This window comes from Polyergus mexicanus, unplaced genomic scaffold (genome assembly GCF_030449975.1).
Source record: "Polyergus mexicanus isolate NDT 795.1 unplaced genomic scaffold, iyPolMexi1.0 SCAF_23, whole genome shotgun sequence".
Classification (NCBI taxonomy): Eukaryota; Metazoa; Arthropoda; class Insecta; order Hymenoptera; family Formicidae; genus Polyergus; species Polyergus mexicanus.
Window position 1 is genome coordinate 5,216,786 of NW_027223343.1, and position 13,988 is coordinate 5,230,773.

General features: G+C 35.5%; 1 protein-coding gene across 10 annotated transcripts in view; it reads left to right on the plus strand.

Annotated features, from left to right (window-relative positions):
• The window catches only part of Shep (alan shepard), a 33,155-nt gene that overhangs the window by 12,448 nt on the left and 6,719 nt on the right, over positions 1-13,988 (plus strand). For 5 of the 10 annotated variants that reach the window (XM_070313178.1, XM_070313179.1, XM_070313180.1 and 2 more), the window contains exons 3-11: positions 4,154-4,573; positions 5,111-5,325; positions 5,635-5,693; positions 6,427-6,578; positions 11,795-11,952; positions 12,198-12,351; positions 12,705-12,899; positions 13,377-13,469; positions 13,762-13,928. In XM_070313178.1, coding sequence (XP_070169279.1) covers positions 4,154-4,573; positions 5,111-5,325; positions 5,635-5,693; positions 6,427-6,578; positions 11,795-11,952; positions 12,198-12,351; positions 12,705-12,899; positions 13,377-13,469; positions 13,762-13,911 — 1,596 coding nt within the window. In that variant the 3' untranslated portion in view covers positions 13,912-13,928. The remainder of the gene's footprint in view (positions 1-4,153; positions 4,574-5,110; positions 5,326-5,634; positions 5,694-6,426; positions 6,579-11,794; positions 11,953-12,197; positions 12,352-12,704; positions 12,900-13,376; positions 13,470-13,761; positions 13,929-13,988) is intronic. The other 5 variants (XM_070313183.1, XM_070313184.1, XM_070313185.1 and 2 more) reach the window with 5 other exon arrangements.

The following is a 13,988-nucleotide window of genomic DNA, read 5'->3' on the forward strand; positions in this document are numbered from 1 at the left end:
CGATGTATGCACTCGGCGATGGATGCACTCTCTCTCTCTCTCTCTCGCTCGACTCGACTCGATTACGGGCTCGCCGCGCCTTCCGAAAGGATAGACATCTAACATTTAAATCCTGCGAACAATTTGATGTTAATGAAAATGAAAAGTGAACTTATACGTAACAATTGAAAATTTAATTTAATTCTATTAATTTTATTTCGCGTTTAAATCTTCTCAGAGATTATTCAAATATAGGGAATTAGGCCACTCTATTTACTTTGAATCATTAAATGTTAGCAGCGTGCGCGCGCGAGGGAAGTTAACTCCTACTTTTATTTTTCCGCTCTCTTTACTTCAGAAAGTTACTTTCTCAAGAGGACGTGTTAAGCTTAAGGTTTGGGGAAAAAAAAAAAATCTCCATCCCCCGCTCATGCCCATCTGTGTCCCTCCTCGCTCGCATACCGCGCATACCGTTTCTTCACCTTGAAAGGATACCCGCGACACATCGGGTGTCCCCGATGTTATCTTCCGATGATTTTCACCGAGATAGTAATCTAGGATCTCAAGCACGATGATTACATCTTTTTAAAAATTTTTTATCATATAATTGGCGCGCGCGAATGACGTACGTTAGGAAATAATTTGTGTATCGCACCGAAAATTATGAATGATTATTAAAATATTGTTAAGATTACATAGCGTTATAAAATTGACAGAATATTGGAAGATTATTAAAATTTATCAATATCTATGTCTGAGTAGAATATATCTGGAATTTCTATTAAATTATTTCTTATTTATAAATATATATATATATTTTTTTTTCTGTTTTTTTTTAAAGAAAGTCGTAAATAATTTTGTCTCGAAAACAATTTTTATTAATATTATGACTCTTTTATTAAAATTCTAATTTTATTAACATACAAATTATTGGAAACTGCTACGACGAAGCAGGGGGGATAAATAACATTACGCGCGCACACATTATTGCATTCTTTATAATAAATTTACATATCCATTGAAAATCGTTAAGGATTTAAATCGGTCGGGATCGATCGTGCGACGCGAGACTTTCAAGACGATAAATTCGCCAAATTAATAGTAGAAAGGATGGAAAAATCGCATTCCAGGATATCGCGAGCGCGTGTTCGCTCGCTAATAGAGCATAACAAAATAAAAAAAAAAAGAAAGAGAGAGAGAGAGAATAAAAGAGAGATCGCGCACGTAGATACATTTCTCCGGTATGTGGCGCATATCCTGGATCTATTTCTCTCTTTCTCTCTCTCTCTCTCTCTCTCTCTCTCTCTCTCTCGTCGTCCTTAGAAGAAAGCGCGAAAATACAGGTAGAGCGCGGCCAATTAACGGCCGCGTTATGATAATATACTAGATAATATATGATAAACACGCTCGCTCATTTGCATTTCGTGCGGAAGATTGTAAAACGGAAACGATAGTGCATAAATAACGCGCCATTAGAGCGTTCATTCGGTTAGAAACTAATCTATATGTTATCCGAGACATCCTCTCTCTCTCTCTCTCTCTCTCTGTCTCTCTGATACTGACCGCGGATCTCTGCTGCATGACGAACGATAATAGAGCGAAATCTATTTCTCCAATATCACGTTGTATATAAGTTGGGAAGTTATATATAATTAATAAATATATCGCAAATATTCTACGTTATTTAAAAAAAATTATATAATCGAGGAAAGAAAATTCGTACAACGGAGTGCCTCTACTCCCTGGAAAAATATGAAAAACCTGGAAATATCAAGCATTTGTCTTGTACCTGGAGAAATAAAGGAATTCTCAGGAAATTTTTTATTGCCATTCGGGGAATTTTTTTTCATAATTGTCTCTTTCATATAATTTTTTTTTACATTGTATCTATCTTTTTATATATATATATTCAATACATTTACCTTAACAAAGTATTGAATGTGTAATACATATTCTTGATTATAATTTTTTTTTATTGATAACAAAATAAAAATATTATGCAAGTGAAACACACGTTTATCTTGCCGAAAGTATTCAGTATTTTTATCAGTATATTTGCAAATCTAGCAGAAAAGTATTAGAAAGCACGTAACAAAAAGATTTTATTTTAGAAAATTTGCAAAAAAGGATCTTTGAAATATTCTCTCTCCACTCGGAATTTTAAATAAAAATACCTGAAACATCCAGGAATTTTCAGAGAATTTTTTTTTTTACACGGTTCGAATAAAGAGACACCACCTTCTTAGAAAATATTAATCTAGTGTAATGAATATCGTTAAAATACGCGGTATACGAGTTCGAAAAAGGAGACGAGGACGAAAGGCCGGGCGGACCGAGTTCGCGTTACAACGATGCGCAGACGCCGGTGAGCAGGAAGTGACATCCGGTCGGTCGGTCGGTCGCTCTTCTCTCTGGCCGGATCGCGACACGGCCGTGCATTTCTCGCACGTTCGTTCGTTCTCTCTTCTATTTGGCCGATGGCCGCGTCATGCCGTGCGACTCGTCAATGGCTAACCATGGCCGAATCATCATCCGTCTGGTTTTATCGCATGGCCGATGCGTCAGCGGAGCGAGCGTTTTACACACAGGGTGTCCCCCAATCGAGCGCGCGCGACGATAAGTGGTATTTCCGCGAAGAATTCTCTCGTCTATCTAATTTTTATCATTCGCGACGAATATTTAGGCAATATTCGTGGCTTTTCGAATCTAATATAAGCGATTGAAGGACTTCGTATGAATTAAAATCTAGAGAAATATCAACGAGTCGTAAAATTAATCTTCGATTAGACTGGATAGAATCTTAATCGAGGCTTATTTACGTAAATATATAATTGTTAATAAATATATTCGAAATTTTTAAAGGTTGCGCGGTGGTAAATGATAAAAACCGCGCGACGCGCCGATGGTTACGCGATCGATACGCAGACGCTCTTGATTCAAGAGTCTTGGATGCCGTTAGAAAGATACATCCTGATGCACCGTCGCGAAAGAAAGACGTATGGAACGAAGAAGAGGGTGGGGGTGAAGACCTCGCTGGAGATCGACCGACTAGAGCTGGCCGTTCTTTCTCGTATCGAAGAGGCGTGACCGCGCGAGGTCACTGATAAACGATAACGAGTGGGATCTCTCTCTCTCTCTCTCTCTCTCTCTCTCTCTCTCTCTCTCTCTCTCTCTCTCTCTCTCTCTCTCTCTCTCTCTCTCTCTCTTCTTCTTCTTATCGACGTACACGTTTGACGATGTGTGCGCGTGAAACTTGGGGATCGGCGAGAAACGCGATCGCTTTCTAAAATAGTATGCCGTTTCGCTCGAGAAAATCGATAGGGGCCGATGCGATGGTTGCATCGATATTAAAATCTCCCCCCCCCCCCCCTCCCCCCCCCTTCCTCGTTGCAGTCACATTGGATTCTGACAAATATAAGCGGAGAGAGATGGATTTTTAGAAACGTGAATTTTTTTTTTAACGTGAAATTAACGAAACATGTGTACGCGACTCTTATCAAAAAGCTAGTTTTAAGCAGCAGTTTTTGAATCGTTTCTATTTTTTTTTTTCTTTTTTTCTTGTACGTAAAATGTTTATTATCCAACAATACACTCGCATTTGTATATGCGCTCGCTGAATTATTAATTAACATTGATAATTTGCTACAATTATTTTCGGAATGCTAAATTGAGGATACCTTTCATTAAGATCAACACGATTTCATGTCCACTAATTTTTTCTCATTGTTAGTATTTTATTTTGTACGCGGCATTGCGTGACAAAAAAATTTGTTAGAACAATAATATACATTATTTGAGACCTATTCTTTCTCTTTAATCGATATATTTAACTGAAATCTTAAAGTCCCACTCATTATTCTACAAGTTATTACAACAATCTTTCTCATGATTATGACTATTTTTTATGATGTGCATAAGTCATCAAAGAGATCATATCTATATTACATATACATAATTTTTTAAATTATACATATTTTTTATATAGATAATATTTTAATATATACATATGTATATATATATTATATATAATTTTTTAATTTTTAATAAATTTTTGTTATTAATTATTTCATGATTGATTATATATAATATATATAATAAATTATAATATAATAATAAATACTAAATAATGAATGAAAATAGGTTTCCATCTAATTGAAATTTTTCCCATTTCCAGAATACAAACGGACCGAGGCCGACATACGTAGGCGCCAACAACGGTAACGCGGGCGGCGCCGGCGGAGGCGGCGGTGGTACCGGTGGCGGCGGCGGCGCCGCCAATACTGGTAGCGTCGGCGTAGGACCCGCGACCGGCGCGGGTAACGCCGGATTAAAGGGCAACACGGGCGGCGGACCGCGGGGCGGCAATCCGGTGCAGTATCGTGCGAGCGGAGGCGGTGGTAGCGGTGCCGGCGCGGCCACCTGGAGCACGGCGCCGTCTCACGCAGCCGCAGCGGCAGCGGCAGCGGCCGCTTACCCGCCTTACACGCGACACCCGAGCGCGGCCGCGGCGGCCGTCGCGGTCGCCGGTGGTCCTCAACAGCTGCCGGCATCCGCGAATCCCTTCGTCACCGCTACGTACGCGCAGCATGCGACGGTAAGCATATATTCGTTCGCCAGCGTACTCTCTTCCATCTTCGATCCTTATCGCGATATCGAGCAATAGTCGTATGATTTTATCTCACGTGATGGTGAACGCATACGAGATTATTGTCGCGCGGTGGTTGCGTAAACGTTGCGAGAAGGTAGAAGATGGATCGTTTTAATAAATGTAGTGTAATATTCGTGTCGTGTAAACGAGAAGGTAGGATAGATTATACAGATTGTTATTGTTTGGATATAAGATATAATTGGTTTAGATATGGGTTGTATAACCCATTTTTCGTGCTTTATATCTAATAAGATATATATTTTTTAGAGATATTTTAGCCAACTATCGAAATTTAAAAATGGGATGTTAACTTCGTAGAGATAATTGACTTATCGTGCTAGATTACAAATTTGAGATAATATATTTTATATCGATAGTCGAGAGTCGACCTGGTAATGAAGCGAGATACTCGGTATAAAATCAATTGCCTTTGACTCTTTTCGAGTATCTCGAGTTACTTGATTATTAATGATGTGTTTGCAGTATGGTGGACAGCGGGTGCCTACAGCTTCATCTCCGGCGAACACTAACAGCAGCTCTAGTAGTGCCACTGGCAGCCAAAGTGGGACAATAAGCACGAGTCTCAGCAACAACGCTATGCAGGGTCAACAGACGGAGCAGCTGTCCAAAACAAATCTATACATCCGTGGCCTCAATCAGAATACGACTGACAAAGATCTCGTTAATATGTGTTCTCAGTAAGTGGTGTTATATTATATATATTTCTTTCTTATACGTGGCATATGTAATGCCACGTGATCGTAGATTTATGTCAGTACTCTGCGTTGATACCACTGCTTACGCTGCCAACATAAGTTAATGTATTATTAATAATTATGATTTATTCGATTGTACATAACCATTGTAAAATTGTACAACTATTAGAGTGTATATTTTATTAATAATTATCGATGCTTGTCTTTAAAATACAAATATATTATCACGATACTAATAATAACAATCAGGTTAATATAAATATGTTACATCAAAATCTGATATTTTTACAGGTATGGAACTATAACTTCCACCAAGGCAATTTTAGACAAAAATACAAACAAATGTAAAGGTAATTAATTGCGCTTACATTCCTCAATAGCATACTGTAATCTAACTAGTTCTCTATTTCAATACATTTATTTTATTACAAGTTTGTCAATTAGCCTCGAGCGAAAATTATTATAGTGCTATTTACGTTAGAGATCATAATAAATATGCTCGATAAACAATAGATTCTCATTATGTTTTCTTATATCTAACAAGATTGTCACACGTCTGCAGAATAAACTCGCGGAATCTGTCTTCAGTTAAAAAATGAGAAGAAACAGTCTCTCTTTCCTTCTCTTTCAAAAAATTTTATTATTATAATTTATAAAACTATTAAGTTTTTAAATTTAATGTGATTTTCTGGAAATTACCTAGATTTTGAATTATATCATGACTCTTAAAATCGAGATAAGAGTGATGTCTATTTTCTCAATTTTCCAATCCTTATTCCTACGTATATCGCAAAATATTGACAAAAAATTTAAGAAAATGAGAGGAAAAAATGAAGACAAATTTTGGGAGAATTTAACGAGATAGAAACGAATAACAATTTTTGAATAATTTTAATACGTTGATCGCTAACGTCATGATAGAATCATTATGTGTTATGTATGCATAAATTCAATGTGTATCAATATTATGCACGTAGTACAATCAATGTATCCATCAATTATTATAGAAATTATTAAATATTTTATATTAGAATTTTCTAAAGAGAAATCGGTAAAATTTATGCTGTAATTACAATGTTGCAGGTTACGGATTTGTAGACTTCGAGTCACCGATGGCGGCAGAGGGTGCTGTCAAAGCACTGGTCGCCAAGGGGATACAAGCGCAGATGGCGAAAGTGGGTATCTGGTTGCTCCGTAGACTGGACAGTGTACGTGGTTGTGCATGCAAGTACAGAGTAATACCAGAGTAACAGTAAACCTCTCTCTCTCTCTCTTTCTCTCTTCTCTCTCTCTCTCTCTCTCTCTCTCTCTCTCTCTCTTTTCGTTGTCGTTTCTTTATTTTTTACCCCATTCTATCCATTGTGTTTTGTTGTGTTTTTCATACAACTTCTTTCTCGTCAGCCCCCCCGTTTATTTGCACGGAAACATTGAAAAACCAATCGAGTTAAATCACATTTTTTTATTATAATTTTACAAGTGCGAAACATACGACGTCTCTTTTATTGCAATATTGAAAAGATTTTAAAGCAATTAATGCTTCAATCAATTAGAATTGTTATTTATAAATTTTGTGTTTAATATTAGAATTCCAAGTTAAGCATTCGTGCACGAAATATATATCGATTTATTTTTATTTAGTTTTATTAAATTTTTACTTTGTTTACAGAGAGATTTATATCATAAACGAAAAAATTTCAATATCTTTTTTTTCATAAATTAATTTTTTCTCTAGTTGCTTCATAGATGCTGTACGAATCTCTATCTAATAAATCTAATTGCCGCGCTAGTATCAATAATCCTACAAACATGAAACTTGGCAAAAGTTTCTCTTAACATTAAGGAGAAACATCAGGACGAGAATTAGAGAAAAAAAAAATCGTTTAAAAAAAAAATATTTCAAAAGCATTCTCACACATATGGTATTTCTTCTTAATACAATATAATTAATTCGGTAGAAATCTCACAAGGGTATAGCTTGTATGTGCGACGAGCAATTGTGTGTATAATTCAAAAAAATACTTCCGTAATATTTTTCTCGATTATTTCTTATATATGTACACCGGGGACTGTAATATATTTTTTCCATCAAGAGCCTCTCTATCTTTCTCTCTATCTCTCTTTCTCTCTGTGTTTCTCACCTTCTCTTTCATTTATCTAGAAATTTTCTCTGATCTTTTTGTCTATAATTCTGCCCTACTCCTACCAGACCTCTATCGGTGTTTGCTGCTATACCTCGACCACAAATACAGCCGACATACCATGCTATGCCAACACTATGTTTAAGATCATCATGTCTGAAAATTGCATTCTGCGAATTTCAACACTAATTTCAAACCCCGCTGTAGAGGCACAATAATAACCTGTCATTGACGTTCAATTTGTGTCACAATCTAGATTTATATAATTAATGATATACTTGCAAGAGATTGCCTGTAAGTCTATTTTGTCTATGAGTACCGTAATCTTAAAGCTTGACGTAAAACTTTATTTGCTGAATCGTTGAATGATTTGATAACGAATTAAAGAAGAGAACAGTATTGCATTGAAGTATAGCAGCATAAGCGCGACATATCAGTAGCAATTTTAGTAATGGTAATATCGATATATTGTGCAACATTACGTTCATTATGTTCTTCTTCATATCGTAACATTAGTGATCCAAAGAGAGTATTAGCTTAAAATTCGGTGAGTGTTACACTAAATTAAATTTGTTCGACTATGATAAAGTCAAACTAATTTCTTTACTATGAAGAGGATGATGCTTCTCTCTCTCTCTCTCTCTCTCTCTCTCTCTCTCTCTCTCTCTCTCTCTCTCTCTCTATGTCGTATTATATTAATCTTATTCAATCGGAATTGAAAAGCTCGAAAAAGAAATAAAAAACACACGCTGCCGAACGAGAGTATCGACCTTCCTTGTTTGTACCATTTATCCATAAGACTAACTAACTAACTAACTAACTAACTCTCTAACTCTCTCTCTCTCTCTCTCTCTCTCTCTCTCTCTCTCTCTCTCTCTCTCTCTCTCTCTCTCTTTCTTTCTTTCTTTCTCTTTCTCTCCAAATGGAATGGTTCCTCTAAGTTGCCCGCGGTAAAAAAAGCACGGGGTGTGATGACCAACAACTGTGTGATGATAATGACGATGTCGATGGCATGCGATATGATATTATTATAACTAAAAGCGCGATAACATCGTATCTCTTCTCGATTAAAATCCTATGTCCCCTCCTCCTACTTTTCCCAGGGATACGCGTATTATTCGGATTATCTTTCCTCGAGGGGTGTTGGTTTACACGTACACTTATCTTACGATAAAAGTTTAATCTCTCAACGCGTCTACAGGGTGCATTCGGGAGCTCGTCGTAAGATTCAAGTTTGAGAACAACTTACTTATGTACTATTATATATAAAAATTAATTGTGTCATCAATTTTGAAAATGTGAATATTAGTCACCTATAAATAATAATATAAAAATATTAATTGTTTTTATTACATCCATCCTAAATACAGAGTTATAGGATAATAAAAAAAGTCATGTAGAAGTCACACAAGTAAAATGAATAAACGGAATCGGGTAAAAGAAAAAAGGGAAAATGTCAACGAGATTAAAAGTCAAGCTATGTCGAATCTTACGCAAAATTCCGAATGCACGAATCATATCTTTGACGAGTTTGTATGAACTGTCCTATCGGAATAAGAATATATTAAGAAAGAGTACATTTAATACAGCGGAAGCTTGATTATTTGAACGTTATTCAATTATTCGAACGATGCTGGAAAAGTCCGATTGTTTGAACAATGTTTCTCTTGCGAGATAACATCATTCGAAAATAATCGTATCATTTTTTTCCATATCATTCAAATAATCAATCATTAAATAGCGTTCAAACAATGGAGCTTTCATTATACCTGTATTTGATCATCCATATATATGCAGAATGTCGTAGAACGAATGGCATTGCGATTAATAACGCGATTAATTCGCGTTAAAATGGAAACAGAGTCGATGGATCGTGTGTTCGTTCCAAACAAATCGTTCGCTTCATTAAAATGATAATCGCTTCATTCTGCGACAGCCCGCATATATTTTAAATGCCATCAGCCTGGCTTATATATCATGATATTTTCATTATTCGTTCTTTTGTTTTAATGCATTCGCAAGATTGAAGTAAATTGTCGTAAAGTATAAGTATACTCAAGTAATCGTAGATATTTTGATTGATTTATTATATGTTGACAGAGAAGAGTGTGGTGGCATCTCGAAATATGCTTGAGGGTGCATCAGTATATCATAAAAAAAAAAAAAAAACAAAAAAAAACACGTACACATATATTTTTCTCTTTTTCTTTTTCTCTTCACTCTTACTTTCTCTCATCCTTTATTTATATTTTATATTATCACGTTTTGTTTCACCCTCTCTTCACTTACTCTCTTCTAATGGAATCGTTCAAACGGCATAAACGGAGCATGAACACATACGTATATGTACGTCCGTGTCCACGTTCACATATATTATGTGTTTTGTGCGAGACATGTGTTCGTCCAATGTCGCTTTCCTTCTTCACATCCGTTCATTTACTTACATAACTGTATATATACATATATGTATGTATATACGATACGTAAAGATATCTGTGCTTTTTTTTATCACGCTTTTCTCTTTTTCTCTCTCTTCTTACTCTCTCTCTCTCTCTCTCTCTCTCTCTCTCTCTCTCTCTCTCTCTCTCTCTCTCTCTCTCTCTCTCTCTCTCTCTCTCTCTCTCTCTCTCTGTTTCCAATGAAATGCCATTTGTTATTTGAACCTATTCTTTGTTACCGCTTTGAATGGTTATCTGTAAAGACGACGGAGACGGTTCTTGACACGTGTACATACATAATATATTAGAAATTTTAAATGGATACGGAATACACAGAGTTAATACACAGGTTCCGAGCTATATAATCCTTGCTACAGAAATTACGATCATATATTCTCGCGAATGCCTCCATGAATATCGGTTACACGCGCTACGAAATTTCTAAATACCATCGAGACGACTAGAGACGATTATTGCGCAAATAGGCAGGTTTTTACATCAAATAATTCCAATCCCACATGCACAATACTCGAGCAAATTTGTCCCATTCCGTTACGATAAAATGTATGCACAGGCGACAACGTACTTATCGTTATCTCGTATGTTACGAGAGATCTCGTCTACCAATAAAAATTTGTCTAACAATTGCAGTAGAGAGTCTTTATATATTATATATATATATATGTTTTGTACTATTATATAAATATGTATCTGTGACTTTTATTTTCTTATATATATTTGATTTGTCTCTTATTTATTTATATTTATTTTATATCTGTGATTTTTAGCTGTGCTCATTCGCTCTTATCTCTATTGTGCCTATTTCTTAGGGCTTATTCGTAGAAACGACACAAATTTTCTTTCGATAGAGCTGAGTCTTTACGCGAGGATTGTTAATGATTGTATAATGATGTGTATGTGTAGATTATATCTTATTCTCGTGTGAGCATGCTCCGCGCGAGAAGGATACAAATTCAAGGAGAGAATCTTTTAGAAATAGCGCATATATATTTATATAAATATATATATATATATAGATATATTTGTTAGTCGAAAGATAAATCGAATGCATCCTAAAAGCAAGCAAATTTAGAGAGCCACCAGAATGTGGTAATGAAATTGCCATGAAGCATGATAACCTCCCGACATTAAGAATAATAATTATCTTAATACGGTTTCACGTTTTGCAATATCGGTCCTCGATATATATACCCTCCCGTTCGTTCTACTTTGCGCTTGTTTCGAAATTTAGATGACGATAATTCCTAATATATAATTTCATGATCTTTTCGTAGTGTATCAATGTATTGGTAGAAAAAATATATTGTATTTTGACGAAGCTACCGCTCTTTTTACCGCTCACTTTTTCGAGATTACATTTAGATTACGTCTCGTTATTTTTTTTCGAGAATAAATATCTTTCCGTGTATTTTTATTATTTCGATTTTATTATTCGCGCTAGAACTCGCAAATATCATTTTAACGTTCCAGACTAAGAAGAAAAAAATTACGCGACCACACAGCACATTCATTTGTCGCAAGATTCTCCCCATTATTTATTCATAATTTCATATCAATTTATGATATAATAATCTAATAATAATAATAATAATAATATATCTTTCTGTCTTGTACAGGATATTTCTGAAATAGTTGAAGAAATTTTGCAGACGTGTTAAGACGTTCAAGTTTCGAGTCTATAAATCGTTTCGCCTGTGCATCCATTTGTAATCGTGATAAAATAAAGCAGCGATATACAATAACAGTCGTGGAAGTTAAAATGATAGTCCGTTCAGATTTGTTTGCAAAATCGATATATCCATCGTATTGTTCTATTACACAAGTAATTGCATAGTGTCTTTACTCTCTTACCAGCAACAGGAGCAGGACCCCACCAATCTGTACATTGCCAATCTACCGTTGACCTTTAAGGAGAACGACGTCGAAGCATTGCTGGCTCAATACGGACAGGTCATTTCAACTCGCATTCTCCGCGACACTTCCGGTCAAAGCAAAGGTGTCGGATTCGCAAGGTTCGCATGAAAATTCATGATATACGATAGTAACATTGCTACTACTGTTTTCCCGAGAGCTGCGTTTACTTTGTGCAAGATTTGCCTCTTGACGAGAAATATTAAAATATTTGTATATCGTGTTATTGTCTTATATTATTTTAAGTCATGGTAAGATTTGAGAAAATATTAATATTATAATACAATATAGTATACTGTTGATTTAGAACTTAAGAGTAATTTGATATTTCTAATGGCTGTTACAGAATGGAATCTAAAGAAAAATGCGAGCAAATTATTCAGATGTTCAATGGAAAAGCGTTGCCAGGTGCAAAGGATCCTTTATTAGTTAAGTTTGCTGATGGTGGAAATAAGAAGAAATCGTTGTTCAAGAGTACAATATGGAGAGAAACTGGAGAAGTATGTATTCTTTTTTTATCAATCCCTATAAAATTATACATATATCGTAATGATATTGTATACATGCAAAATGATGTATATACGAGGTATATAAAGTATATACGACGTACATACTTTATTTCTTTGAACAGTATGCGAATATGTGTGACACATGTATTATGTTACTAATTAGTGTTGAGTTCACTTCCTTTCTTTTTGAGTTGAATAAAATTCTTTTTTGTGATATTAATCTTGGGAAGCGTGTACATGTGTCACTATGTCATAGGATTTATATTTTTGTAGTAGTGTTCTTTTTATGATTGTTGATATATCATTGAATATGCTAATTTATCATTACTTCCTTATTTTTTCAGAACATTACTTTGAATTACGATACAAGCGGCGTCGGCCAGAACGGCGTTGCTGCGACTCACATGCTTCCCGCGGCAACTCTAACGCAGTACAGCCGTCACTATGGTCAGGCATTGCCTGGTTACAGTGTGCCAGGCACTCCTTGGGTGGCACCTTATCTCGTGCATCCTTCCCCACCACATATGCAACAGGTTGACGTGAGTTTTTATACACTTTTCGCTCATTTTGTTTCCGTTATTTTACACAATTGAAGGAAAATACTTTTGTGTCGGACTTTTCGATCCAAGAGATTAACGTTATTTTTTCGTGTATGTAACAGTTCTTATTTTCGACAACAAAGTTAATAGATGAAACATTTTACATTTGAGCATGTGAATCTCGTTCAATCTAAATTAGTACTATCCTTTTCAAGATAGAATTGTTTTACGCTTATGCATATATTTTAGCGATTCTTAGAGATATATTTGAAACATTTTGAGATATCAATATGTCTACGAAATTATATAATTATTATATCATATTGTTGAATTACGTGCTCTTTTTTTTTTAGGAAACCGTGTTCAATTATTGTTTTAGCTTTAACAAGGTTCCTATATTCTTGGAATATCTTTTTTTACGAAACAATATTATCTTTACTTTTTCATCATCGAGCTTCGTTGATCTTTTTGTTACAGATGATACCGTCGGCCGATCCTAGCAATCCGCAGTACAGTATGATTCCTCAGCTTACCACGCAGATGTCTACTTTGCATCTTGGCACTGGTTCCGTAAGTTATCAATTTTTTATCAGCTGTTAAAACACAAAATTCGGAAGACCATCTCCAAGATTGAAACTTAAAGGTTATTCCAATGATATAGGAAATCTCAAAAAATGTCTTTTATAGTTTAAAACGCTTATTAAATTTTAATCGGAAGAATGTTTTCCTAGAATTTCTCTTAGAACTAAATCTAAAATCTTTATAATTGTCTTTCGAATATATGTGTTGCTTGACTAGATTGATTTGAGTTAATGCCGACACAAAAATAAAAGTTAATCATCTTCTTGTTTCTACTTTTCAGTACATAGCGAGCCCGCATCCTTATCCTTACACCACTTACCCTGCCCCTAGCATCATTCACACTATGCCACTGGGCGAGTCGGAGCAAACGAGTAACGCGGCGTCCCCCGACGATTCCTATCAACAATACCAGGCTCAACAGCCTAAGTAGGCCACGGTTTATAATAGGTCAGAATTCTTTCTCCCTCTCGTAATGTCGCACGATGCGATAATATCGTGCCGATTTTC